The sequence below is a fragment of the Ceratotherium simum genome, chromosome 13, assembly GCF_057802395.1.
Source record: "Ceratotherium simum simum isolate JZ-2026a chromosome 13, ASM5780239v1, whole genome shotgun sequence".
Classification (NCBI taxonomy): Eukaryota; Metazoa; Chordata; class Mammalia; order Perissodactyla; family Rhinocerotidae; genus Ceratotherium; species Ceratotherium simum.
This window is the reverse complement of record NC_141912.1, coordinates 51331481-51357249: the sequence shown is the minus strand read 5'-3', so window position 1 is coordinate 51357249 and position 25769 is coordinate 51331481. Positions and strand designations below refer to the sequence as shown.

The window sequence follows — 25769 nt, the reverse complement described above, 5'->3', positions numbered from 1 at the left end:
TCACCACAACTCTTAAATGTTATTACAAAATTCTCAAAATAAAACAAAATTCATAGAACTTTATTAAAAAAATGATATGTCACTTACCTCTTCTTTGTGTGAGGCTGAAGTGTGGGCACGAGGTAGCCAAATATAATAATAAACCTGACTGCTTGAAAACATTATGGATCACTGGCATAAGTAATCAAAATTGTGATAAAGCATACAAATATAAAACTCTTCTTCATTCACCTCTTATATATTCATTCTCTGGGTGTTAGCAAATGATTGAATCCTGAAATTTACTGTGGGTTATTTACTGTGGAATGATACATAATTTTGTGTTAGTGACACTTCTCTGGTTTATTAACATGGATAATAAAGAATTAATTCAGGTGATGATTTCTTCTCCATTCTGAGGTTAGTTCACACCACCAAATGCCACGTGTCCACAGAAAGTGTCCTGGATCCTGAGGTCACAACACTCTGTAGCTATAGTAATTGTGTGCATTATGTTCATGAAGTTTGCTGTTCTTGGCTGGGAAGGAGGCATTGGTGTGGGGGCTGCTCAGTCACTTCTCTGGAGCCTTTTACCATTTCTGCAGTAGCTAAGCCCCCAGACTATAAGGCAGCAAAGTAAAGGGGAAGCCCCATTGGGCAGCTTAAGACCAAAAAGAGCAGTGATTATATTCAGCGCTCACATCTCTTCCCTACAATTATCAACCACGAGAAGGTCATTTTATTGCACGCTCCCTCCAGGGGATCTTTTGGATTGAAAGAAGCATCTATTTAGCTTGGGTTTGTGGGCTAGAGTCAGCCTCTTTTTGACAGTAATTAAGGCGATTGATTTGGGGGCTTCTGGAAATAATACAGTGAAGGCAACATCATGTCCTAGTTATTGGATGTTTTAATTAATAATCCAAAGAGGAGAATCAAAGTAAAAGGGAAGTAAGATTATTAAATGAAATAAACAATAATGGTTTGTCCTTTGTGCTGACAGTGCCTTTCAAACTGGATTTGTCTAGAAGCACATTGTACATGCTTCAGGTCCCCTGACTTTATTCTGTGTTTCAGGTAATTTGCAGAATTGTTTATATTCCAAGAGTGAGAAGATGCTGGGGTCCAGGGATCTGGGGGCCAGAGTCATCATTCAGTCCTTCCCAGAGGAGCCCAGCCAAGTCCAGTTGAAGGGAGTGCAATTCCGGGACTTGGGGCAAGCCTTCCATAAGCATCTGAGCTCGCTGACTCTGGTGGGAGCTATGAAAGGTAAGGGGGTCCAGGCCTATGACTTCTCATTTTTCTTTCTTCTTCCATTTTCAAGGCACTACATGTAGGGGATCATGATAGGTGATTATGTTGGATGTGGGGCGTTTAGAGATGGGTAATTATACTCTAGATTAGTGGTTCTCAAACTCAGTACACTTAAAAAGTCACTTGGGGAGCTTACTAAATTCAGAGTTATAGAGCCTGCCTTGACAAATTCTAGTCTAACGTGGGCCTAGGGGTCTGAATTTTTAACAAGCAAATCTTATGATTCTGGAACAAGTAGTCTGAGGAGCACACTTTGAGAAACATCACTATAGGTACAACAGACGTGGAGTGAACCACACAAATCCGTGTTTTGAATCCTGCCTCTACCATTTACTAGCTTCTAACCAGTGCTGTGGGAGTCCAGGCACAGCAGAGAGCACTTCTATGTTAGGTTGTCCTAACTCAGAGGAATCTTCTGTCTGGGAAAATGGGGCAGAATGGGCTGAGAATGGGCTCCATGAGAACATGGAGCAGGCAGAGCGTGTTGATCTTGGCCAGAGCTGAAGAGATAGGATGGGAGCAGGAAACACCAAACGCAGGTCAGAATACCTAGGTGAAAAACAAGATCAGGAACAGAAAAGAAGAATATGACCAGATGTGCTGATAAAGGTCTGAAAACAAAGTTGGAGAGACGTAGAAACATCCAGGCAAAGACCCTATACCAGAAGCTGACATGCAGAGAGTCAGATAATTGGGGTCCAGATGCTAGGTAATGAGGACAGTGGCTCCATTTCTGAGTTGTCCTGCCCATTGCTCAGCACCTCCCGCAACCACACATTCAAGCTTTGCCTTCCTAGAAAGGGGTGGTGCTCCAGGGGTGATGCCTGGCAGGATATCAGGGCATACTTGGTTCAGGTGGCCCTTGATTGATGCTAGGATTTCAGCAGGTAATGACAGAGTAATCCTTGAGGTCATTGAGAGCAGGATCCTGGCTAGCTAACTACAGCATTTTTTCTTATTTCAAATTGTCTGCATGCTAAGGATGTCTATTTATCCTAATTTTTCAGATCTCTTCCAGATTATTTATTTTTGACATTCATGTAGGGGGATAGTTCCTAACATGGCTCCTTTCCTAGTATATTGGGACAATCAGTATCTTTGTGCCCTTTTCTCTGGTTCTTTGGTCTCCTGGTGCTTATAATGCTGCAGAATATTTGATGTGGGGGCCAGCTCCAGTATAAGTGAGGGTAGCAGTCATATATAAGTTATCAATTGAACATAATCAAAATCCTCCCTTGCACAAAATTCACCTCATCTGCCTCCCCAACCTCTGCTTCAGAGTGGCCGCACTTTTATCTATTTTTATATGTTAGGTTTTATTTGAAAAAAGGTTCAGTGCTTATAAAAAGGGTTTGAAAACCACTAAGTTAATACGTTATCCCCTGTAGGTCTCTGTTAAAATGCAAATGTGTTTCCTGGGAGGGGGTAACACATTAACCCAGAGGTTAGAAACTTCAAGCATGCTTGCCAAAGAATCTTTTATTGTTTCATGCCCTAAAGGCCCTCATGCCCTGTGTGGCCAATTGCCTGCAGCCACAGGAGTTAGAGGATGGAATCTTTGCAACTTTTAAAGGTTTACCAATCCCTGAACTCCACTCATAATAGCTCTATAAATACATTAGTAGTTATCAATTGTTCAGATTGGCAGGCATACACTGATGGAGTGATGTGATGGAGATCTGGAGTCAGGAAAAGTCTTCAGCAGGCAGTGAGATATGGAGAAGTGGATATGGATGGGTTCATTTATTGGGTGGATCGTTGGTGAGTAATGTAAGGACATCTGGTACTAGGGGAGCTGAGATCAAGGGGGAATGTGGAAGCCCAGTATCTACAGCAACATTATAGTTGAGAATTTTCTGCATAGTCCCAATTTTACAGTCAAAGTATTCCATAAACCAAAGTAGTTTTTCCTGTACCCTAAACATTTGACAACCATGCAATATCTCTCATTACCTGGAAATAATACAGAACTTCTTTTTCAGGCTTTATAGTTTAATTATCCACATAATAAATTTTAATTATTTTAATGTAAGTTTTCTACACTTGTGAAGTGCAGAATTTACTTAGTTTTGTTCATCTTTATATCTCTAGCACAATGCACAATTCCTGAAAGATATGATTGATACTTAGTAAATATTTATTCATTGATTGATCAAGTCCACATAACTTGATTTGGGGGTCATAAAATATGCTTAGGAGCCGGTATAATGATTTTTCTAAATGTCAATTTCCTTTTTCTAAATGTCTGCCATATTGTGATGAAAGTTGATACCAAAGACGGTGGCCAATTGGAAATCTTGACAGCCATGCTTTCTTTTGTGGTTTGGCCGTACTGTCTCTTTTCTCAGATGGTTTTCTTGTCTAGCCCTTGAGCCTTGTATTCCACTCTGCTTATCTTTGGTATCTTTGAGGTGCATTGGCCTGAGTGACCTGTTTTCTTGATTTGATTTCTGCTTCCTACTCCTCATTTCCTGAGTTTCCTTGTTGTGTGGGAGAATATTCTTAGTTATACTATGGCTTCCTTTGGAGATGATCAACAGCATCTGAGGAGCCTTTGAGATTCACTTCAAATTTTTACCTCACTCTTTCTTGTTCAGATTCCTATGTACACGGCTGCACAGTGTGGGGCTCCTTCAGCAGAGGCCTCAGCATGTCCGGAACCTTGGGCCTGAAGGTGAACAGTAACGTGTTCTACGATGTTTTAGGCCATGCCCTGCTCGTGGGTGAGTGAGGAGCTGGTTATATTTTGGCATTCTTGAGTAGGACGCATAGTTTTTTCAAAAGGAATTGTCCCAAAATTTGAATTCCCAATTTATAAAAACTTTAGCCTCTGATCATTAGAAATAGGCTATAGTTAAAAATTCTGAATTTAAATTCAATCATCACTAATTAGCTTACTGAACTTTACCGACAGGAAACTGATCTTTTAAAGGTGACGTTTCAGTTCAGGTTAATAAATGTACAATGGGAGATTTTAAAATTTATACTCAGCAATTTTCACAATTGAAAGTCACATAAATATGTCTCTGTGCAGTCTCATAGATTGTCAAACCTGAATGTTGGCCAAGTAGTTAAAAATCTTGAATTCTGTTCTTAGCTGCTCCTGTGGCTTGCTGAAGAAGTCCACATTTCAGAATCTTCTAATGGGTCACCTGTGTCCACTTCTGTCTTCTAAGTTCATTCCCCTTGCAGAACCCAGAATTGTCCTTAAAAATCTCAAGTTTCATCATATCACTGCTTTCCTCAAGACTCTTTAAGAGTTTCTTATTGCTCTTATACATTTCTTTACCCGACTTAAAAGACTCCATCAGATATTTCGCCTTTATTAACCTTTGTAAACTTGTCTTGCTCTTTTTGTCTCCCTCTGCACTCTAGCTACACTGACTTATTTTATTTTAGTTCTTTCAAAAGACTACACTTTCTCCTGCCTCAGGTCCTTTGTACAAGCTCTTTCCCTCTGTTCATACCACTCACTCTCCTCCTGTAAGATTCTCTCCCCACACTCCCAAGTCAAGTTCCTCTGTTTAAGCTCTTTAGCACTAATCGTTATTCTTTGCTTTAAAATTGTATATCATGTTTCTGATCATTTGATTAATGTCTGTTTTTACCACCAGATTTCATGTGAACATTGTTTCCTTAGCATTTAGCATATTAACTAGTGCGTTGTGGGTATATTTGTTGAAAGAAATGAATAAGTTAATGAACACAGGGTCTTTGGTTATATCAGAATAAAAAAGCAAATCAGAAGTTTTCTCTGAAAGTAATACTATAACTGTATTTGTTAAACAGTGTTTTATATTTAAATTAATTCTGTGATATCATCAGTGGAAACATGTATGTGTTTCATTTAGGAACGATCTCTTGAGATAAAAATCTGTAAATGTTCTAATGCTGAGAGGGAATCTGTTAGTGAGAAAATATGGATCATATGAACTTGCTTAAAGCAAACCAGCTCTGGAAGGCAAAGAGCTAAAGACAGTAGACGTGATCAGGTGCAGGAAAATCTTTTGACTGGAAAAAGACGGCTACAGGCAGTCAAACTGACAGATGGAGAAATGACTTTGTTAATTCCTACTTTTGTCTGCGTAAGGGGAAAGTTTGCTGAAACCTGGAGCAGAAATTCAGGGAGGTACCCAAATAATTTAGCAGAAAACAGTTATATAGAATAGACATTAACTAGGCAAGGATGAAAACCTGCAGGAGGAATTGAGCCTTTAGTGCTTGGATGTTGTGAATTGGAGGCTCTTGATGTCTGTTATCCTGCAGATGAGGGAATTAGAATATTTGTTTATTGGTGCATTATAAAGTACTCAACTTCACGCAAAACGAATTTGCAAGCCAAGACTTATGAAACGATATGGGAAGCCCAGATACCTAAAGACCTAGAAAGGAGGGGGTCTGTGGGGCTGCTCTCTGTGGACGCCACCTAAGTGGCTACTCTCTCTCCGAAGCTTGGCTCATGCTCTTATATTTTCTCCTATTCCAAACCTCGGGGGTTTGGGTGTGAGGGTCCCAGGCACTGTCCAGCCTGTTCCTCCAGGACATTCCAGATCTTCCAGGAGAAGAAGGGGGCGTGCAGAGAGCTGGTGGCCAATTTGAACAGCGAGGGATGGGCTGGAGCTGACACAAGGGGGTGTGGTATTTGCCTATGGAGACAGTCGCTTGGACTCTTCCTGAGAAGTAAAATAGTACATCTATTTCTTTATTTTTTTTTTAATTTAAAATGAACTTCTGATCCATGATACTGTAGAGCTAAAAAGTCCATATAATCTGTATCTCCTTGTCAGGTTCGTAGATAAAAATACAAAAACAGGGGCTGGCCCGGTGTGCATACGTGTGCTGCTTCAGCAGCCCGGGGTTCGCCTTCGGATTCTAGGCGCGGACCTACTTACTGCTCACCAAACCATGCTGAGGCGGCTTCCCATGTAGAGCAACTAGAAGGATATGCAATTATGACGTGCAAGTATCTACTGGGGCTTTGGGGAGAAAAAAGGAAAAAAGGAAGAAGATTGGTAACAGGTGTTAGCTCAGGGCCAATCTTGCTAAAAAAACAATACAAAAACAAAATCAAAACAAGCCACACCCAAAAGAAGAAATAGTGTTACAGTGTCCCTCATTTTCCCGGGTGGCATGAAATGTGCTGAAGTAACACCATCTTTTGTTCTCAGGTACATACATGGAGATCAGATATATTCCTGAAAGAAAAAATGGTAAATATGTAGATTGGTTTTAAATCTATTACAATCCATTCTAGTTGTCATATATTTTATGGGCAAATGTAATGGCAGAACGTTAGATATCTTAAATTTGTTGAACATACTAAATGTTTTATATATATATACACACACACATGTACATGCGTTATGTGGAATATAATGAGTATTAGTAGAAATAAGAGTGTTGAGTTGGCTAAATTTTAACTATGTCTGTGAATCCCCTGGGTTTGATTGATCTTTTCTTCAATTAGACTGGTCAGAACAGGGAAGTACAATAAGAAACAATGTGATCATCAGTGTTTCTGGCGTCGAGGGACTCTCCAGTGCAGAAGTGTTGACACCGGCTGGTATCTACATCCGCAATCCCACCATTGTTGCAGAGGTAAGGTCTGCAGCTCTGTCGGGCATAACGTCCACTGCAGAAGTTATTTGGAGTGGCGGCCTCAGTGGTGTGGTGTAAAATGTTTACCTGCTGTATACTGGTGTCAAGAAACTACTTTATGCTACTGTGTTAAACCAGTGCTTTAGGATAAATGTAATCATTTCTCTTAGAATTCCTGTGAACACTCTTTGAAGCAGTATCTATATGGAGCAAAACAAAGCAGATATTGATTATTTTCTGGTCTTTTAGATTAATGCAAACTAATCTTCCTGAGCTATCCACTGTGGTTGCTGGTTTTTATCTCAGTTCCAATAATAATTACTTGTTAAATCTTCACGATCTTCCTACATTCATGCGGTCATATTGCTGCCCTTTAAGAGTGCTCAGAACTGGGGTCAGCAAAGTCATGAGGTGCATGAGATCATGTCAGGTTCCAGGACGAGTGAAGTACATTCCGATGGCCTTGATATTTTATCCCATCATTTAGTACAACTTAATATTACTTTTTCTTGGTAAATTTCTCTCTAAACAACTTAAGAGATTAATTTTTGTGGCAGAGTTTAGCCATAGACCCATGAATGAGAAATTGCATCAGAGTAGTGGGAAGGCCATTCGGTTTCCCCTTTTCCAATGATTTTATCCCCTGGATCATCTACCAAAGGGTTAAGGGCCTCACTCTTCCAGAACACCCCTCAGAGCATTTACTGTGTCATGGCAATTATGCCAAGTTTCTGAGGAATTGCGAGAATGAGCTTCCTCGTCTCTCTCTCATTGTCTGTTTTTAATTACTTTCAGCTGAATAACCCCTAATAAAAGTCATGGTTATCTCCTCAACCCTCCTCCAGACTCTTAATTGCGTTTATTCCAAGCACAGCACTTACACACCATTTTAGGTGCCTAATGGGGGCAGCTAATATGCCAGTGAGGAAAGGAGGCAGAACTGCGAGGACTGAAGGCGACCAAACTCTAGACCCAGAACCAGGAAAGCGACATTTAACTTGTTGCTACCTCCAGGGCTTGTTGCACAGCTATGCCAGAAAGCTTTGGGGCCTAAAGAACTATGTTTTGCGTACTTTCTTGGGTAGCATAATCTTGACTAGGTCGAAATACCCAAAGGAAAGTAGACCATCAGTGTTGCCCAGCTCATCCTCCTGCATGCGACGGGAATGTATCTAAATCCCGCATTGAATGCCAGGGTTGCTGTCTCTCTGACTGCTTCACTGGGTAGCACATTGTCTCCTTGACGAGTGTCCTGGCCGCTAGTCAACTGGAAGAAGAGCTGAGCTGGCTATAGGTGCAGAGAACCAGAGACCATCTAAAAAGCTGATATGTCACCTGAGCCTTTGCGGACTGACCTGCAGAACAATACTGCCAGCAATGGAAAAACTGAGTCCAAAATAAGCTGTTGTTCCCCGTTAGATGCCTTGCATTTCCATTCACTTCCTTCCTTCCCCTTATATCCACTTTACAAATTGAAAAAAAAAGAAGTACAATGCATGTGTTTTGAGACAGGTTTTAGTTTAAGCTGGTAATGTAGATTCATTAAATATATTCATTGGGTATATTCTTGACATTTTCATCTTCAATGACCTTAAAATTCTGTAAATTCTTTTCATTAGCTTATTAGCTTTTAGTCGCTAGTGCAGTGTCTGAAACATAGTAGTTGCTCACTAAAAATTAATTGAACACAGTGAATGAATGAATGTTGGTATAATTCTATAACCAAAGAATGGGAGGAAGAAAGAGAAAAGTAAAGAATAGATTCCTAGATTCCACAATCATTTTGATGACCAAAAAATAAGATGTTTAGTCTGTGGCAGCATTTAGATCCCATGGGACTCATCTCTCAGTGTTCAGTCGTGCACAGTCCAGTCCAATTTTTCAACTGTGCTGCTGGTGTTCTGCTATGCTGTCTCTTACATATTCTATTGTCTGGAATGTGCCACAACTAAGGACATAGGTGATAACTGGGCATGTATGGCAAAACCTAAAAATTGTGAAATTCTTTCGACATTTAGGGCCAATGAAGGTCATTTCAGTCACTGAGTGAACAGTAAGTTAGTGTTTATTAAATGTGTCCTATGTAGATGATACATGGTGTACTTTGAAAAATATATTTTGGAAATACATCATTATTCCAAAGGGGTAGTAAGGAGGCTACAACAACAATGATGTGTGGAGAGTGTGTGTGTGTGTGTGTGTGTGTGTGTGTGTGTAACATGTGGAACAGAAGGAGATGTGGTACAAAACCTGCCCTCTTCTAGGGTGGTTCTGATGTTGGAGAGACAGGCATCCCTTTACTCTGAGGAACTGTTTCGTGGGTGGTGGCTTCTATATCCTGCTATGTGAGTGCTTCAGAGGCAGACCACCCCTTAAGGGAATGCAGGCAAGACTTGTGTGTGCTGAGTTTTGTGACCTTTCTCCTGACTTGCTTTTCAGTTTTCTTGCAGTCTGGCAAAATATTTTTTAAAAGTCACTGTATTAGTGTGATTAATTTAGATTTTTTCATTTTTGTTTTCTTAAACTTTTAATTCTGAAATGACTTTAGACTCAGAAGAAGTTGCAAAAATGTAACAGAGAGTTCCTGTGGGCTCACTCCCCCAATGCCCCCCATGACAACGTAACCATAACTGTCACCATAGAGCAGTAGCAAAACCAGGAAATTGACATTGGGACAAAGCTATTAACTAAACTAAAGCCCATATTAGGCTAGAAGAAGGTGACCTAATCCTGGTGGCCGACAACCAACTCTGAAGGCCTAAACCCTCCCTCCCACGTACACGAGTCTGACTGTGAAATCCCTGGTGTGGCAGGCAGTCAGGGAAGAAACGGAGTTGATCTGTAAGTCTCCGCAGTGATTTGTGGTTGTGTATTATTCCCGAATGGCCCTGACCCAGAGCCTAGGATCACATGCTCTGCCCCAGCGCACGGAGTTCACCTGGGCTTCCAGTCAGCCATCTTTACAGTTCACTCACCGTCAACCCTGCGTGGTACAAGGGCATTTCAGGTGTGAGATTTTTGTTTTAGTTTTCGTAGCCACAAGTGGTCTGCCTGCCTCCCTGTTGAGGCTGCAGCTCAGCCAAGTCCAGGGCAGTTTCTCTGAGAAGCAAAGCCTGAGCTTTGTGCTTTCTTGCTGGTGAGGACTCAAGTGTGATGTTCCTGTGACTGTCCAAGGAACTTGCGGTATTCCTTGTATACTCCTTAGAGAGGTCTTTGCCATGCTTTTTAAAAATGCGGTGGTGGCTCTTCCGTGCATCACCAGTAGCATTTAGAGCACTCCATTTGCAGGTTTTCTTCCCTCAACCCTCCGGCGTCTGAGTCTCTGACTCCTTTGATGGAGATTGCTTGTTATCTGTTCAGAGGCTCCATCTTCCCAGTAGACAAATCCTGTGTCAACCTCAGGCTGGAAAGTCTTTGTATGCCATGTTTATGTAGACACTGGAAATTTCCTATGACCAGACTCCTGTTTAGGATAGTCTGTGGAAAAACCCTGAAGACGAGCCCTTTGGAAACATCCATTTAATTTGAAGGGAATTTGTTCTGGTTTGTGAATCAATTTTGTAAGGAATTCTGTGTTTAAAGGCCAATTTCAGTTCTCTAGCTCTCCCCACTCAATAGCTAATGTATATTTAAGAGCTGCCTGAAGGGTTAACTCACTTTTTTCTACTGACTACAGATGCACATCTCAAGGAGCTGGCTTACTTGGGCAGTTAATTTCTCTCTGGAATTTCTCTTGCTTGAATGTCCATAATACATTGACTTCCGCAAAGAATTGATTTCCACACAAAATTCCCTGCTTGCCTTAAACCCTTCCCCACAAGCCGCCGGCTGCCTGCATAAATATGTGGTGTTTCCTCATGAATCATTTGTAGCATACTCAATTGGAATGGAGAGTAAAACGGGCTGGAAAGTAATGTGATCCAACTGCTCAAGTGCTTCTTTTATAAGAAAAGTGAGCCTTATCGGCTAACAGAAGACCAAAGTTGCACTCTCCTTCCCCACTATAAATGCACTTGGAAAGCCTTTATATATGATCCCCTATATGCTTCACAAACACTAATGACACTAGGGCAGGTGATTCAACAAATCTATTCATTCGCTCCAAATACATGTTCTCTGAGCACCTATTTGGCAAAGGTGATGAATAAAGATATAGCCCTTGGAATATATCCTTGAAATATTTGGATCTTTCCTCTTCTGGTAGAGTCTTGGTAATAAACTGGCATTTCATTGGTAATGAAATAGAGGTATACATCCAAGTGAGATGATCGCTTCTAGCCTTGAGCGCACCTCTCTCATTGTTTGTATACTTGCAGAAAAGGTGGGTGTTTAAGAAGCCCCCATTCCTTAACCCTCGATTCTTATATACTCATAGCCTTTCCCATGGCTTGTAGGTATGGTAGAGACATAGCCACTCAACGCAGGCTATGTGGAAGGTGAAACTTCACATGTACTTTCCTGAGGAGGGTTCCAGTTGTGTAATCAGAACTGAGAATCAACAGCATGTGACTTCCTTGTGTTTCTATGGGGGCTGAAGAGATGTCTTGGGCACCTGTATTTGCCAACCCAGTGACAGTGATTCTTCCTGAAGCCGAGAATCCTGAGTGCATGTCCTGTTTTCTAGCACGAGGGAAGAATTGGGATAACTGATTTATTGCTAATAAATGTTCTTTTGGGGAATGCCTAATGCCAGATTTGATAGCTTAAGAAGATATAAATACCTTCCTAGTAAAGACTATCAAAGTATTCTTATTGTGATTAACCATGTTTTTATATTTAGGTTGGTCTTTCCATCAAAATTTGGAGATGGAATACTGGAAAGTGAGCATGGGTTATTTTGACAACTCATAGCTCCAGTCTAGACTGTAGACCAGGGTTTCTCAATTGTGGTGGGATTCACATTTTGGGCCATTTAATTCTTTGCTGTGAGAGCCTGGTCTCTACCCACTTAATGCCAGTAGCACCTCCTTCCCCCAAGTTGTGACAACAAAAAATGTCTCCAGTGATTTCCAAATGCTCCCTGGGGAACAAAATCATCCTTGATTAACAATCACAGCTCTAGACTATACCACCCCAAGATGAGTGGAGTCTTAGAGACGGCACGGGTTCCCTGAAATCATGTTAGCGTCTTGAATAGTAATTCAACTTCATATTCAATGATATCCTAAAATCACTTTTGCGGAGTACCGCATGGTAGGTAAGACGTGATTAGACCATTAAGTGGCCTCAGGAAATGCTCAGAATCCAAAATAATGAAGTGTGGTAGAAAATGGCCGCTAGTCCACAAAGAAAGAAAACGTTCTGTAACTAAATGAAAAAGGAGGAATGGCTGGCTAATTACAAATACCCAGGATGAGAGAGCCTTCGGGGCCCACAGTGAATAACAAGCTAAAGTGGGGGAAACAACACCTACGATTCTGTCAGCATGTGCTGGCTCCCCTGATGAAGTCCTTGCTGCTGTGTGCTGGCCAGGCTTCCAGTCTCAGGGTGAACTCTGGCCTTCGCTCACACTTCCCAGAAGACCTGCAGGGACTGGGGCATTGGGAAATTGGTTCCTCCTCTCACACAGGTGAGAGTTGGGTCTTGCTGGTTTTAAAACAACCTATTTCAGTTTTTCTTCCATCTTGATTGCTTGGTTCCGTGTGCTCGCGCGTGTGCGTGTGCATGTGTGTTTCGAGTGGAACATGTGGCACACCCAGAGAGAAACAGGCTCTTTAACGTCCCTGTCTATAGGGAGGATGGCTATGTTACGACTGCCAGTGGGTCGCCCAGGTTCAGAGAGCTTCTTTTAATTGTACCTGAAGTCCTTTCATGTAAGAATTAGAGTCAAGAAAATATTAATCTACAATGAGTGAAACTATGGGATGAAGTGAGTTGACCCAAACTACGGATAAACAAGGAACATCCACAACGAAAAGGGTCTGACTGGAGTCTTCCCTTTCAATCCTTCCTTACTTAGAATGCAGTGAAAAGCCTTGAGCTGTGTAAAAGGCTGTAAGAAAGAGCTCCATGCTTGAGCAGGTCAGAACTTCCTCTTTCAATTCTAACCCTTTTCTATGTCACATCCCAACATCCATATCCCTCACTGCCTACATTGATATTAAATAACAATGGCGGACACTCTCAGTCTTTTCCTCTGTTGTTACTCAAAAATCTCATGTAGCCAGTCCTCATTAACTTTCTGTCTAAGCCTTGATAACGCTCAATGCCTATAATGCTAGAGTATCAGAACTTTCATCCTCCTTAAACATACTCTTCAAAATGCCGTGTCTTTTCCTACCTGCTAGTGGGAATTGGCCCACCTCCTTACCCACGTGGGTCTCTGCACACCCTAAGCTAAGCATGTTTTTTTCCATATGATGGGGTTGGAAGGGATTTTATATTGTCTGGGATTTTGGTGTGAAAAGAGCAACTCTTTAGTTAAATCTGACTTGAAAACTTCTTCTCAATTTTGAGGAAACCTATATTTATGTAGTAATATCAAACACTAGCCCAGTCTTGCCCACCAGGTTACCCGGTGCCTGAAGGGTCACTTTTTTCTAGTGACTATGTGTATAGATGCACACCACAAGGAGCTGGCTTACTTGGACGGTTAATTTCTCTCTGGAATTTCTCTTGCTTGAAAGTCCGTGATACATTGACTTCTGCAAAGAACGTTGCTCAGTCTGTTTTGTCCATTATTGGGGATGCCGTAGCAAACTCTCCTGTTCTTAGCTTGACCTGGTGACGTGACTTTGCGTTACATCCTACTGTTCACATTTCTTCACCTGCACCCCATTGTTTGGCATCCTGGTTCTGGGTCTTGCCTGCATTTCTCTGTCCTAGGCTACAATCTCCGACACTTCCAGGCTTGGACATGAATGGAGCTGGCTCTGACAGTTATCAACTCTGTGACTTTGGGAAAGTTACTTAACATCTCCAAGCTTCAATATCTCTGTCTATGAAATTATAATAATAATACATAATTCAGAATTGTTGTGAAGATAAATGAGACTAAAGTCTGGTACCTGGACTATAGCAGCTTCTCTATACTTTACTATGAGTATTATTATTATACTTGATCATAACTTAAAAACAGATAAATACTTCTAAGGAAAAGAAAAAAATTCAACCTAAATATCACTTGCACTGAGTTGGGCAGTCTTTTTGCTGGAGATCTGGTAATAGATTCCCACCCTGATTTTCTAGATCTCTATCCTCCTTTAGTTTTCAGTGGTGGCTTCCATTTGCGCTGGGTTCCCAAAGCAGCTCATGGCAAAATCACTAGGAAATGAATTTTTCCCAGTGCCTTTCTCCTCTTTGAACATCTTCTAAGACCCTTGATGACTAGACAGTGTTAATATCTCAGTCACCTCTAGAGAAGAAGTTCTCAAAATGGGATCAGAAGATCACCTGCGTTAGAAGCACCTGTGGTGCTCAAGAGTGCAGAATACTTCCCCCCATCCCTTCACTGTCACGCCCAGCACCTACTCAATCAGAATATCTGGTAGTGGAGCCTAGAAATCTGTATTTTATATGCCCAGGTTAGGGTTGCCAGAAAAAAAGCAGCATACTTGGCTAAATCTAAATTTCAGATATACAACTAATAAGTTTTTAGTATAAGTATATCCCATACAATATTTGGAACATACTTATACTAAAAAAACTATTTTTTTTTTTTTTAATCTGAGATTTAAATTTAACTCGGCTCCTGTGTGTTTATTTGCTAAATCTGGCAAACCCTGGATGTGTACACTAAGGTTTAAGAAACTGTTCTAGCAAGATGCTCATGGCATAGTCCCACTGAGCCCTATATTAAGGCAATTATGGCACTGAAATGTTGTTTTTTAGGAAGATATTTAATGCCTTGTTGGGTTGCACAGTGTCACATTCTCTTTTCTGTCCCTGATGCCAATGTTCAGGATGAGCTGTTCTAGTCCCATGGTGTGTGCTCCCAGGAAACTGAGTTACTCACAGAGAGGACACTCTGACATTCTTTTTCTCACACGATCTAGGCCATGTCAAACCCCCACCTGATCAGAGATGAACCATGTGGAACCCTCTGGGGGTTCCCTGTATCTCTGCAGCACAAGGTTTAGCCTGAGGCAGGCTGAGCAGACTGTTCCTTGACTTCTATTCTCTAGGTAGATATGAATATCTTAGCCTTGGACCAGCCTCTCAGGCTGGACAGATGCGCACAAATATATAGGAAGTTATCCAGTCATCTGATCTATTGGCTTTTCATTCCTCTCACTAAAATGTAGAGCAACCAACATGTCAATTACTGTCTGGAGTTAAGAGGTTGCAAATTCAAACGCCTGCAGGGACTAGGCTGCTGTCATAAATAACTGAAGCAGGAAGGGTGGGGACTACGGCAAAATAATCCATAATCCAAAAAGGCAGGCCCTTCTTAGCTCCAGCTGATCCATGACTACTCCACAGGAATTTGGGCTCAGTATTTTTAAAAAACTGAAAGTCTGAATTTTTATATCAAGTCTCCTGATTTTAAAATGTTAGAAACAAAATAAAATTTTCTGTAAAGCTTGGGTAGGCCAAGCAAAATACCCCTGTGTACAATATTAGACTCTTTAGGGAGTCAGTTTTCTACTCTGTGTAAAGTATATTACATAGTGATGGATATATTGTAGGTGCTTCATTGAATTTATAAAGATGATTTCATTGTGTTTAATTTGAGCAGATTTAGAAGTCGAAACCCATATGGTCCCATGGAGAATTTAGGTTTTATGTGAACATATAAAAGTCGTTCAATTATTTATATAATAAATCTTATAAAGAACTATTAAGATGATTAAAATGATCTACTTGGGATAAGAGTACATTGAGAAGATTGGAGCTGTATTTGAACTCAGCCACTGTCTCAGAACTAAGGCTTGCCTAGTGCAATCACTGGCCTTCAGCCCATAGCCAAAACATTGATTTGTTTGAAGAATTGGAGAGACTTTGTGTAGACTTGGCTTTACTCCTTGAGAGCCACTGTATGTCCTTGAGTACACCAAAGAGGAGAGCTTGGGTTAGATGTCGCATGTAAACTTCTCACTGTGGAAGCTTACAATGACGCTTTACCATGAGATGCCAGTTAGTGAGGTGGGCAAATTACAGTCTCATTGAGCTGCCTGGAGAAAGAGGAGTGAACATATTTTTGATCCCCAGGGGGAAAAACAAAGAGTAAATGAGTTGATAAAAGCGTCAATATGCCTTGACAGGAAGTGAATGAAAAAGCAGAGTGAGGAGAAATAAGAGTTTTTCCAGCAACGTTACTGTATACGGAATAACTATTATTTAAATATCCTTAATTTCTGTAGGGGAACAGAGTGTGTGCTGCTGGTTATGGCTACTTTTTTCATCTTGTGACCAGCCAAACGTCACGAGCTCCACTTCTCTCCTTCACTGGGAATAGTGCACATTCTTGTACAAGGTAACTTTGGGGAAATTCATCTGTATTTTGGGTGTAAAGCTTATGAGTTAGCATTTTTGTGTAGAATACTTACAAAGAGGTATAATTTTTGGCATCTGAGTGAGATTTGATGATGCGCCTGGGTAAGCATTTTGGATCATAGGAGTTTGGTGGTGAAGGGAAGGGAAGGGAAGGGAGAGGGAAGTCACTTGAGAGGGCCGCAAGACAGAGTGTGCTGTCCGGAGGAGAATTCAACAGAGAGAGCAATTGAACTTCCAAGAGATTGGGAGCAACTGGTAACGCAGAGGCCCCAGGGGCTGGAGGGCTTGGGCTCAGGAGCTGAGCGGGAAGGTGAGCCTTGGAGTAGAGGTTCTTCGCCTGTGACTTGCACACTCTAGAATGAGAAGGGACTGTTCAAAGTCTTTGTTAGGTAGAGAGTAAGGAGCTAGGAGCAAGGGCAGAGGGAACAGGTGGAGTAGGAGATTTGAGGAGATGAGAAAAATATGGACTTCAGAGGTCAGTTGGGCCCTGATTCAAATCCTGACTTTATTCCTAGTAAATTGCCTTTTGTTTTTAAGAGTCAGACTCCTTATTTGTAAAACGAGGACAGATTGACATTGAAAGTTTGATGTGAAAATTAGAGATGACTTATGTGATGCACCTAAGAGAACATCAGGAATGCGGTAGTAACTCAATAATTGATAGCTATAAATAATAATGATAATAATAGTATAGTAATACTGCTATGATGGAAAGTGAGAAGGAGAGTAGAATAAGGATTAAGAACAATTGCCATGCAATGTTGAAGTGCCAACTAAGGCAGGGATTAGTACATGTGTTGTGAAATTATTATTATTATTATGAAGTTTTTACCTAGCAGCTCTCAGCAGGCCTGGAACATGGGGAAGAAGGCATCCAGAACACAGCAATGGTAGAGCATTTCAAGTAGAAGAACAAAAGTTGGAGGGATTACAGGTGCTGGTATCCACTCTCCTAGCAAGGAGTGACTCTAGAAGGGGGTTGATAGTATAGCGGGGATAATGTTCCGAAGGGCTAGATGAAGGTATCCAGACTCCTAGGATAGGGAGTCACCCTGGGGGGGCGCTGATAGAATAGAATGGGATCATGGCAATCTGCATCTTGTTGAGATCCAGGAGCAGGTCACAGAGGGTGACAGAGTGGAAATGCTGAGGGACGGGCAGTGACAGTCAGAGAGGAGGGTCACAGGTCTCATCTCCACTCTCCCTTATCCATTACCTTTACTTTTGTATTTTCCAATGAGAAAAAGTTGGTCATTTGAAACATAAAAATTGGCTAAATTTCACTCTTTGTTTTGTTTTCTAGGTATGGTCTCTTTGTATACCCTAAGTTTCAGCCACCTTGGGATAATGGTACTGGCCCCACAGTATTCCAGAACTTCACGGTTTGGGGAGGTACAGGTGGTGCTCAGGTAAGTTTCTTTAGTTTTTCCATTAAAACCATTATTTGTTTGTTCATAGTGATTAATTGTGCATCTCTATTTAAAGGGGGATGCTTTGCTGCTGGGAGGAGCATTGCAATGTTACTACTGTTTCAAGGAAGCAACAGCATCATACGCATGGGTGGAATAGTTGTTGAATGAACAACTTCCTAATCAGTAAGCTAGGGTTAGTCCATTTTCTCTAGGGTGACTTTTCAGCAGCTCTAATAGAGAACAACAGAATCATAGAGACTTACAACCAGGACGGATGGTAGAGGTCATCCATTCCTCCACGTCCATGCTTATTTAGAGATAAAATATTAAGGCTCAGACAGTAAAAGGACTTGCCAAAGGTCACACAGTTAATTAGTAGCACAACCAGGTGCAGAATGCAGACTCCAAATGTTGTGCGTTTGATACCCTAATATCCTGAATAATACATACTCCAGTCTTAAGAAAAAGTGCTATTCGTCATTGGAACACAAAAATTCCAGCTCAAAGTGCCATTCTTACCTTTATCAATGAGCTGAATTTTCTTCTATTTTTCCTCAAAAGAAAAAAGTTTATGTTGAATCATTTACTTTTCATTGTCACAATGATTTTCTTATTAGGAATCTTTGCATGCTCACTGTTAACAGCAATACATAAAAATTATCCAGGGTCACTGTTTGGTTCTACACACTGAAAATTACAGACATTTGGTCTCTACCACTTAGAAATCTGGAGCCTAAGATACACTGATGAAGAAATATGTTACAGGGCATCCAAGAAATAGAATAAAAACATATAGTTAAGTCATAATAAAAAAGTCAGACATTTATTTCATATATCCACAAGAGGAAGACAATTGTGCTTGTGGAAAGCCTCCAAATATATAATTAGTTTAGCTAACAGGAAGAATTACAATTGTGTTTAATATTTTGTTCTCATTTAATTTTATAAAGTATTTTATTTCCCATAAGCACTATGATTGTAGGGGTGACAAATCCCCTAGGAACGTTTGTAGAGTGCCCTCGTGTGCAGAGAAGCAATTCATGCCTTGCAGAGACTTAAACTCTGTCTTCATGCTCTTGAACAGCCTTGTTCTAGAGAAAGTAACTGAATAAAGCAAAAATATTAAAAGATAATCATTAAAGTCAGTTTTCTCAAGTTCTGTAATCGGAAATGCTAAGCCCATAAAGAAGAAATAGATCCTTAAAGATTGAACTCTTGTTCGTTCAAATTTAATGAATCAAAAAGTTCAAATAATGAGAATGCTCTTGGAACTTCACTTTTATGAGGAGAGTAAAGGAGAGTAATTAACACGATAGCAGGGAATTTAAAAAGTAACTTCCCCCAAAACAATCCTGAAAAAAAGAATAAAGTAAAAGGACTTATACTTCCTTATATCAAAATGTACTACAGGGCCGGTCCCGTGGCTTAGCGGTTAAGTGAGCGCACTCCGCTACTGGCGGAGGAAGAAAAAAGGAGGAGGATTGGCAATAGATGTTAGCTCAGAGCCGGTCTTCCTCAGCAAAAAGAGGAGGATTAGCATGGATGTTAGCTCAGGGCTGATATTCCTCACAAAAAAATATATATATATACTACAAGGCAATAGTAATCAAGGCAGTGTGATATGTGCACAAGGATGGACATATAGATCAGTGGAATAGAAATGAGAGTCCAGAAGTAAACCCACATGTCTATGGTCAACTGATTTTTTTTTTTCCCCCAAAGCCCCAGTAGATAGTTGTATGTCATAGCTGCACATCCTTCTAGTTGCTGTATGTGGGACACGGCCTCAGCATGGCCGGAGAAGCAGTGCGTCGGTGCGCACCCGGGATCTGAACCCGGGCCGCCAGCAGCGGAGCGCATGCACTTAACCGCTAAGCCACGGGGCCGGCCCAATGGTCAACTGATTTTTGACAAGGATGCCAAGACTATTCAATGGGGAAATAATTGTCTTCTCAACAAATGGTGTGGGAACAACTAGATAACCACATGCAAAAGGATGAAGTTGGATCCTTTCCTCATACTGTTTACAAAAATTAACTCAAAGTGGATCAAAAGCCTAAACGTTAGAGCAAAACTATAAAACTCTTAGAAGAAAATTAAAAGGTAAATCTTCATGACTTTGGATTTAGCAAAGGATCCTTAGATATAACACCAAAAGAATAAGCAACAAAAGAAAAATAGATGTTAGACTTTATCAAAATTAAACTTTTTTTTCTCTCTCTATTTTTTTTTCTTTGCTGAGGAAGATTCACCATGAGCTAATATCTGTGCCAATCTTCCTCTATTTTGTATGTGGGTCACCACCACAGGATGGGTGACAAATGGTGTAGGTCTGAGCCGGGAATCCAAACCTACGAACCTGGGCTGCCAAAGTGGAGCGTGTTGAACTTAAACACTACGCCACGGGACCGGCCCTAAAATTAAAAATTTTAATGTTTCAAAGGATCCAATCAAGAAAGTGAAAACACAACCCATAGAATGGGAGACAATATTTGCAAATCACATATCTGATAAGGGAATTGTATCTAGAATACACAAAGAACTCTTACAACTCAACAATAAAAAGACACATAACCCAATTAAAAACAGAGTAAAAGATCTGAATAGACATTTCTCCAAAGAAGAAACACAAATCATTAATGAGCATATGAAAAGTTGTTCAACATAGTTATTAGAGAAATGCAAATCAAAACCACAGCGAGATACTGCTTCACACCCAATAGATGGCTAGAATCGAAATGATAACAAATGTTGATTGGCAAAGATGTGGAAAGATTGGAGCTCTCATATACTGCTGGAGGGAGTTTAAAACAGTCTATATGCTTCAGAATAAAGTCCAGCAGTTCCTCAAATGATTAAACATAAAGATACCAGATGATTCATCAATTCTACTCCTAGGTATATATCCAAGAGAAATAAAAACAAATATCCACATAGAAACTTATACACAAATGTTTATAGCAGCATTTTCATAATAGCCAAAAGATAGAAACAACCCCCAAATCCACCAATGGATGAATGGATAAATATAGTGTGGTATATCAATACAATGGAATATTATTCAGCCATAAAAAGGAATGCAGTGCTGATCCATGCTACGACATGGATAAATCTTGAAAACATTATGCTAAGTAAAAGAAGCCAGTCACAAAAGGCCATACTATATGATTCTAGTCATATGCAAGTCCAAAGTATGGCAATCTGTGGAGATGGAAAGAACATTAGTGGCTGCTTGGGGCTAAAGGATATGGGGTTTCTTCTTGAAGTGAAAATGTTTTAAAATTGACTGTGGTTATGGATGCACATATCTATGAATATCCTAAAACCTTTCAATTGTAAGCTCTAAGTAGATGAATTGTGTAGTATGTGAATTATATCTTAATAAAGCTGTTAAAAAAAAGTACCCTCCTATGTATATAGCCATGTAAACTCTCAAATGTTCCCAATTCCTATCTGTGTGACTTTGGGCAAATCTCTTAATTTTTCCCATCTTATTTGTAAAATAGAAATACTCATAGTACCTGAAGGTAAGTTTGTTTTGAGAGTAAGTGCCTGCCTGTGAAGTGCCCAGAAGAGTGCCTGGATCTTCGTGGATATGCAGTAACAGCTGTTACTATTATCATTGTTAGTAGACAGGATGGGTGCTGATAGACTGATGTTGATAGTAACATCTCTGGAAATTGTAACATTGAGAAACGCCTTCTGCATCATCAAAAAGTACATTGTGTTTACCTTTCATAAACTTTCACTATTAGATATATCTGACTGTATGCTGGTCATTAGAGAGAAGTGTCATGTACATAGATCCTTGAACAGAATATCCCATTAGGCAAAATTCCTATTGTGTGTAAACATAAGTTTATATCTATTTGATGATATTGATAGCTAATATTTTTAGGTATTTTATCATTTAATCATCTTAATAACCTTTGGGGGAGGTGTACCATTATTATCCTCATTTTGTAGCTAAGAAAACTCTCTGGATAGTGGGTAAAATACTTGCTAAAGTCACACAGCTAAGAATTGGTGGATTCCTACTCAGGCAATCTGACGCTTTTACATGTATGTTAATAAGAGTTGAGGAAAATACCCTCTCCTCACCATGTCTCATAAATGCAGAGCAATCCTTTTAGAAGAGGGAAGGATGACAGCGCATTATGAAAGCTGTATTCACATGACAAATAGGTGATTTTTGCTATTGTGTGTTAGTTTCCTTTTAAAATTACCAGGTTCCCCAGCTAATGCCAGATGTTAGCTGTTTGTGAATATGAGTATATTTGCCAAAACTTGGGCTGATGCTTGTAATTAGTTAACAAGTGTTGTCAAGTTATCAGTTCAGATCATACCTAATTCGTTTAAATAAACCTTTGTGTCTTCAAAGATCTATCATTTTATAAAAGCTGTTAGTGCATACATAGTAGGAAATGCAAGTCATTCAGTTCTTGAAAATTCAAGCACAAAAACTGATTGACAGATGGAAGCACGATACTATGATAAATCACGGCTAACTTGGTCTTAATTAATAGTAAACTTCCACTTTAAGATATGAATGTAAACGTGAACCTATTAAATGAATAAAGGAATGACTGTGTTAGGTTAACTGCTAGTCATGACTTCCACCCTGATTTTAAAGTTGGTTGAACTGAGGCCTAGGAGAAGTTAAATATCTGGCCCCAGATCACATAGTCAGTTAATGTCAGTGCTAGGTAAAAACCAAGGGCTCTGTCCTCAAACTGGTGGGATGCTTTCAACTCTTAACAAGCTGATTTTGTTAATATTTGATCCCTGTTTGGGCCCACTAACCAAGTTGTCATAAATATTTATGCACATAACATATTTTGAGTTTGTAGTCATGCTAAATTACTTGCTTGTTTCATATTTGCAATTTTCTGACAATATTAGTTAACATATACTACACTGAGGAAAATGTTAAGTACTTGGATGCTCTGGCATTCTTGGATGCTCTGTTTTTCTCCATTAATTTTGTGTGATTCGGCAACTACAAATTGATTTTAGATGTGTGAGGGATTCACACTGACCTTTTTAATGTATCTGTTATTACGAGGAGACATGAAAAGTACAGAGGGGATGTTACCAAAGGGGCCTAGTTAGTGCTGACCTCACGGCAACTTTGGGAAGTCTGTACAGATACTGATGGACAAAAGCTGCTTAAATATGGTATAGCATGCTTATTTATACTTAATCAATAATTAAAGAAGATACGGGAAGTCTGCAAGAAAAACCAAGCCTCAGACCTTTGCCATAACATATGCTGTTATTTTATAGATTTTTAGAAGTAGCAATCTTCTCCTGAAAAATTTCCAAGTTTATTCATGCAGAGATTTTGGAATTGACATCTTGGAAAGTGATGCAAACACTTCAGTTGCTGACAGCTTATTACTTGGTCATTTTGCCCACAAGGTAAGTGCCTTAGTTTGGTTGTTTTAGGCTGTCCATCAAAACAGAATCATACGTACTGGGCTCCCTGGTGATCCAGGATATGTAATTTTAATAGTATTCTTTAGTGAATCTTGCATTTAATTGGTAAAAGTTGGAGGAGCTTTTTATTTGTAACAGTGGTAATATTTATAATAAAATTCAAATAGACACAAAGTTTCAATGTTATGAGTCCGTATAAGTCATAAAAGTCATGTGTAGCTTGCAGAATTCTTATCTGGTTGCAATTTAGCATTGTTATCCATACCAATTCAATAATAAACCTAATAACTTTAGGTTAATTTACTCTAACCTCCCAAGGATTATGGACTAGAACTATTCTATGTCTGTCTGCATTGTAGTTTGCCAAGTTTCTACATCAACATTTTGTTCATAGGGTTCTTACTCTGTTTACGGGGCCACCCCTCCCCTAAAAGAGGTGATATAAATTTATATTGTTTACTATAGTATACTAGGGTTTCTTAGGTGATTCTCTAATGCTTGCCGAAGCGTGGTTTCTACACGATAAACATCAGACTGTAGATGACTTCTCTGCCACTACATGGCCAGAGTCCCAGAATGTAGACTAGGCAAAGAGGACTTCCCAGATGACAAGTACTAGTTCTCCTTAAGGGAAGTCCACAGCTGCCGTTGGTCTCAGTAGGCTTCAGACCTACAATGGGTCTTCCAAGTTCTTGTTTTTAAAAGAGTTATATACATCTTAGTATCACATTGTCATAACAATCATAGATGGAAGAGACCTACAGTACTTCTAGGAACTAAGGAAAGAGCATTCTCTTTAGTTTGTTCCTGAATGCTTTGGCCAACTGAAATTTAAATAATTATTGACTTTTGAACTTCCCTTGAGATTATTTCATAGCTATAGATATAAATACTGAGATTAAAAATCATCTTCTTACTAAACTGCATTTTCCTATGTTTAATTCTCAAACTTAGTTAAATCTCTTTTGAACCATCCTTTTCAGGAGGGAAATACCTGTCAGCTTTTCCTTTTCTCTGAGAGGATTACCACCTTGAGAGACGATTCTTCTTTTTAGACTGCATAGTTTTCAAGAGAGGATGGGACCCAGATTTAGATTCTGTGATACTGGGAGATCCAAGGCCCTTAAATTTCCCAGAAATACCCTTAGAGAAGATGCTAAAAACAAAACACCCAACAAGCTGAGTGACTAACTGTCCTGGTAAATTAATGTCACATCATCTTAATTGATGCCAAATAGACATCATAATTAACAGGAGAGTGACATAAATTAAGATATAAATTATGACAAAAGGGTGCTGATCATGAGATAATAAAAAATAATCACACCCCTGGGGTGTGATTCACCAGGAATGCAATGCCTCTGAGAGTCTCTCAGTCTCTTAATAAGTAAGTACAGGACAAAAGTCCCTGGATGGAAAATGTCAAACAGTTTGTTCTAGGAGAGATCTAGATCCTGGTTAGGCTTCATAAAACCACGCAATTTTAGAGCTAAATATTACCTAAGAGTTGATATGGTTATAACTCCTGAATTTACAGGTAAAGAAATGGAGGCTGTGGGAAGTCAAGTGATAGTTCGAGATTCATGCCTGTATTGTGGAGCGAGGGCCACTGGACATCCTCCCTGTCCTGCTCAAACACTCTTTTAATTACACAGGAAAAATAGCTTTGGCAATGAGCATTTATTAGTGCTGACTCCAAAATTCCCTGAAGTGTTTTCCATGGAAGGCTAGCCCCAAGAGAAGGTCTGGGAAAGGAAGATTCTTTGGTTAATTACATTTAGGGTATGCTGTTTACCATATCTCCCATCCCCTGAAATTCGCATTATATATTAACAGCTTAAAGGCTCTGGGAAATCCGAGAGTTAAAACAAACAAGAAAAATATCTCTGAATCTTTATTTCACACAATATTTCCCAGATTTATTTGGGAACCACTTTATTGCCATATGAAACTGTGTGTCAGTTGTTAAAAAAAAAAGAGGATGCCTGACCTCTCTGCAGTTGTGGAACTCAATGATTTTAGTCCCTATCTTTCGTACCTGCTAGTGCTTTACGAATTAAGATTTTCAGAGATTTTGTCCTATCTGTGCTTAGACCTTCCACCCATACGTAAATTGTGGCACACAATTATCAGTGAGTCATATCCTAAAACAAACACTAGTTTCTGGAGGAACTTTTTATTAGAAATGGATGTTTTTTTTCCTTTAAGCGTACTTTTGTATGTAGGCACTCTCACACCCAACATTATCTTTGTGTTGAAATGGGTAGAATAATTTTCAGTGAGGATGGCTTTCATATACAAAAAAAGAGATGTGCCGTGCCATCACCATACATCCTGGTTTGGTTGTGTTGTTTTTTACACCCATTGTTCTAACATTCTATCTAAAGAACATCCCCTTTCACACTCTCAAAATGCCCTGATTTGGATGTAAATTATGGTCACTCTACTTTTGGAAGTATCTGTAGGATGGTTGTCTTTTCGTTGTTTTTGTAATTAATTTGAGCAGATGATACTTTAAAAAATATCTTAGACGGACACTGATGGAGTTGCTTCCTTCTTCCTCCTATTTCTCTCAGTGTTACTTCCTATTTTCAC

General features: G+C 39.8%; 1 protein-coding gene across 2 annotated transcripts in view; it reads left to right on the top strand.

Moving 5' to 3' along the window:
• PKHD1 (PKHD1 ciliary IPT domain containing fibrocystin/polyductin) overlaps positions 1–25769 on the top strand; it is a 431042-nt gene that overhangs the window by 165107 nt on the left and 240166 nt on the right. Inside the window, exons 39-45 of one of the 2 annotated variants that reach the window (XM_087438704.1) lie at positions 1054–1245; positions 3888–4013; positions 6459–6500; positions 6758–6888; positions 16191–16303; positions 17627–17732; positions 23022–23156. In XM_087438704.1, the coding sequence (XP_087294830.1) occupies positions 1054–1245; positions 3888–4013; positions 6459–6500; positions 6758–6888; positions 16191–16303; positions 17627–17732; positions 23022–23156 (845 nt within the window). The remainder of the gene's footprint in view (positions 1–1053; positions 1246–3887; positions 4014–6458; positions 6501–6757; positions 6889–16190; positions 16304–17626; positions 17733–23021; positions 23157–25769) is intronic. The other variant, XM_014782549.2, reaches the window with a different exon arrangement.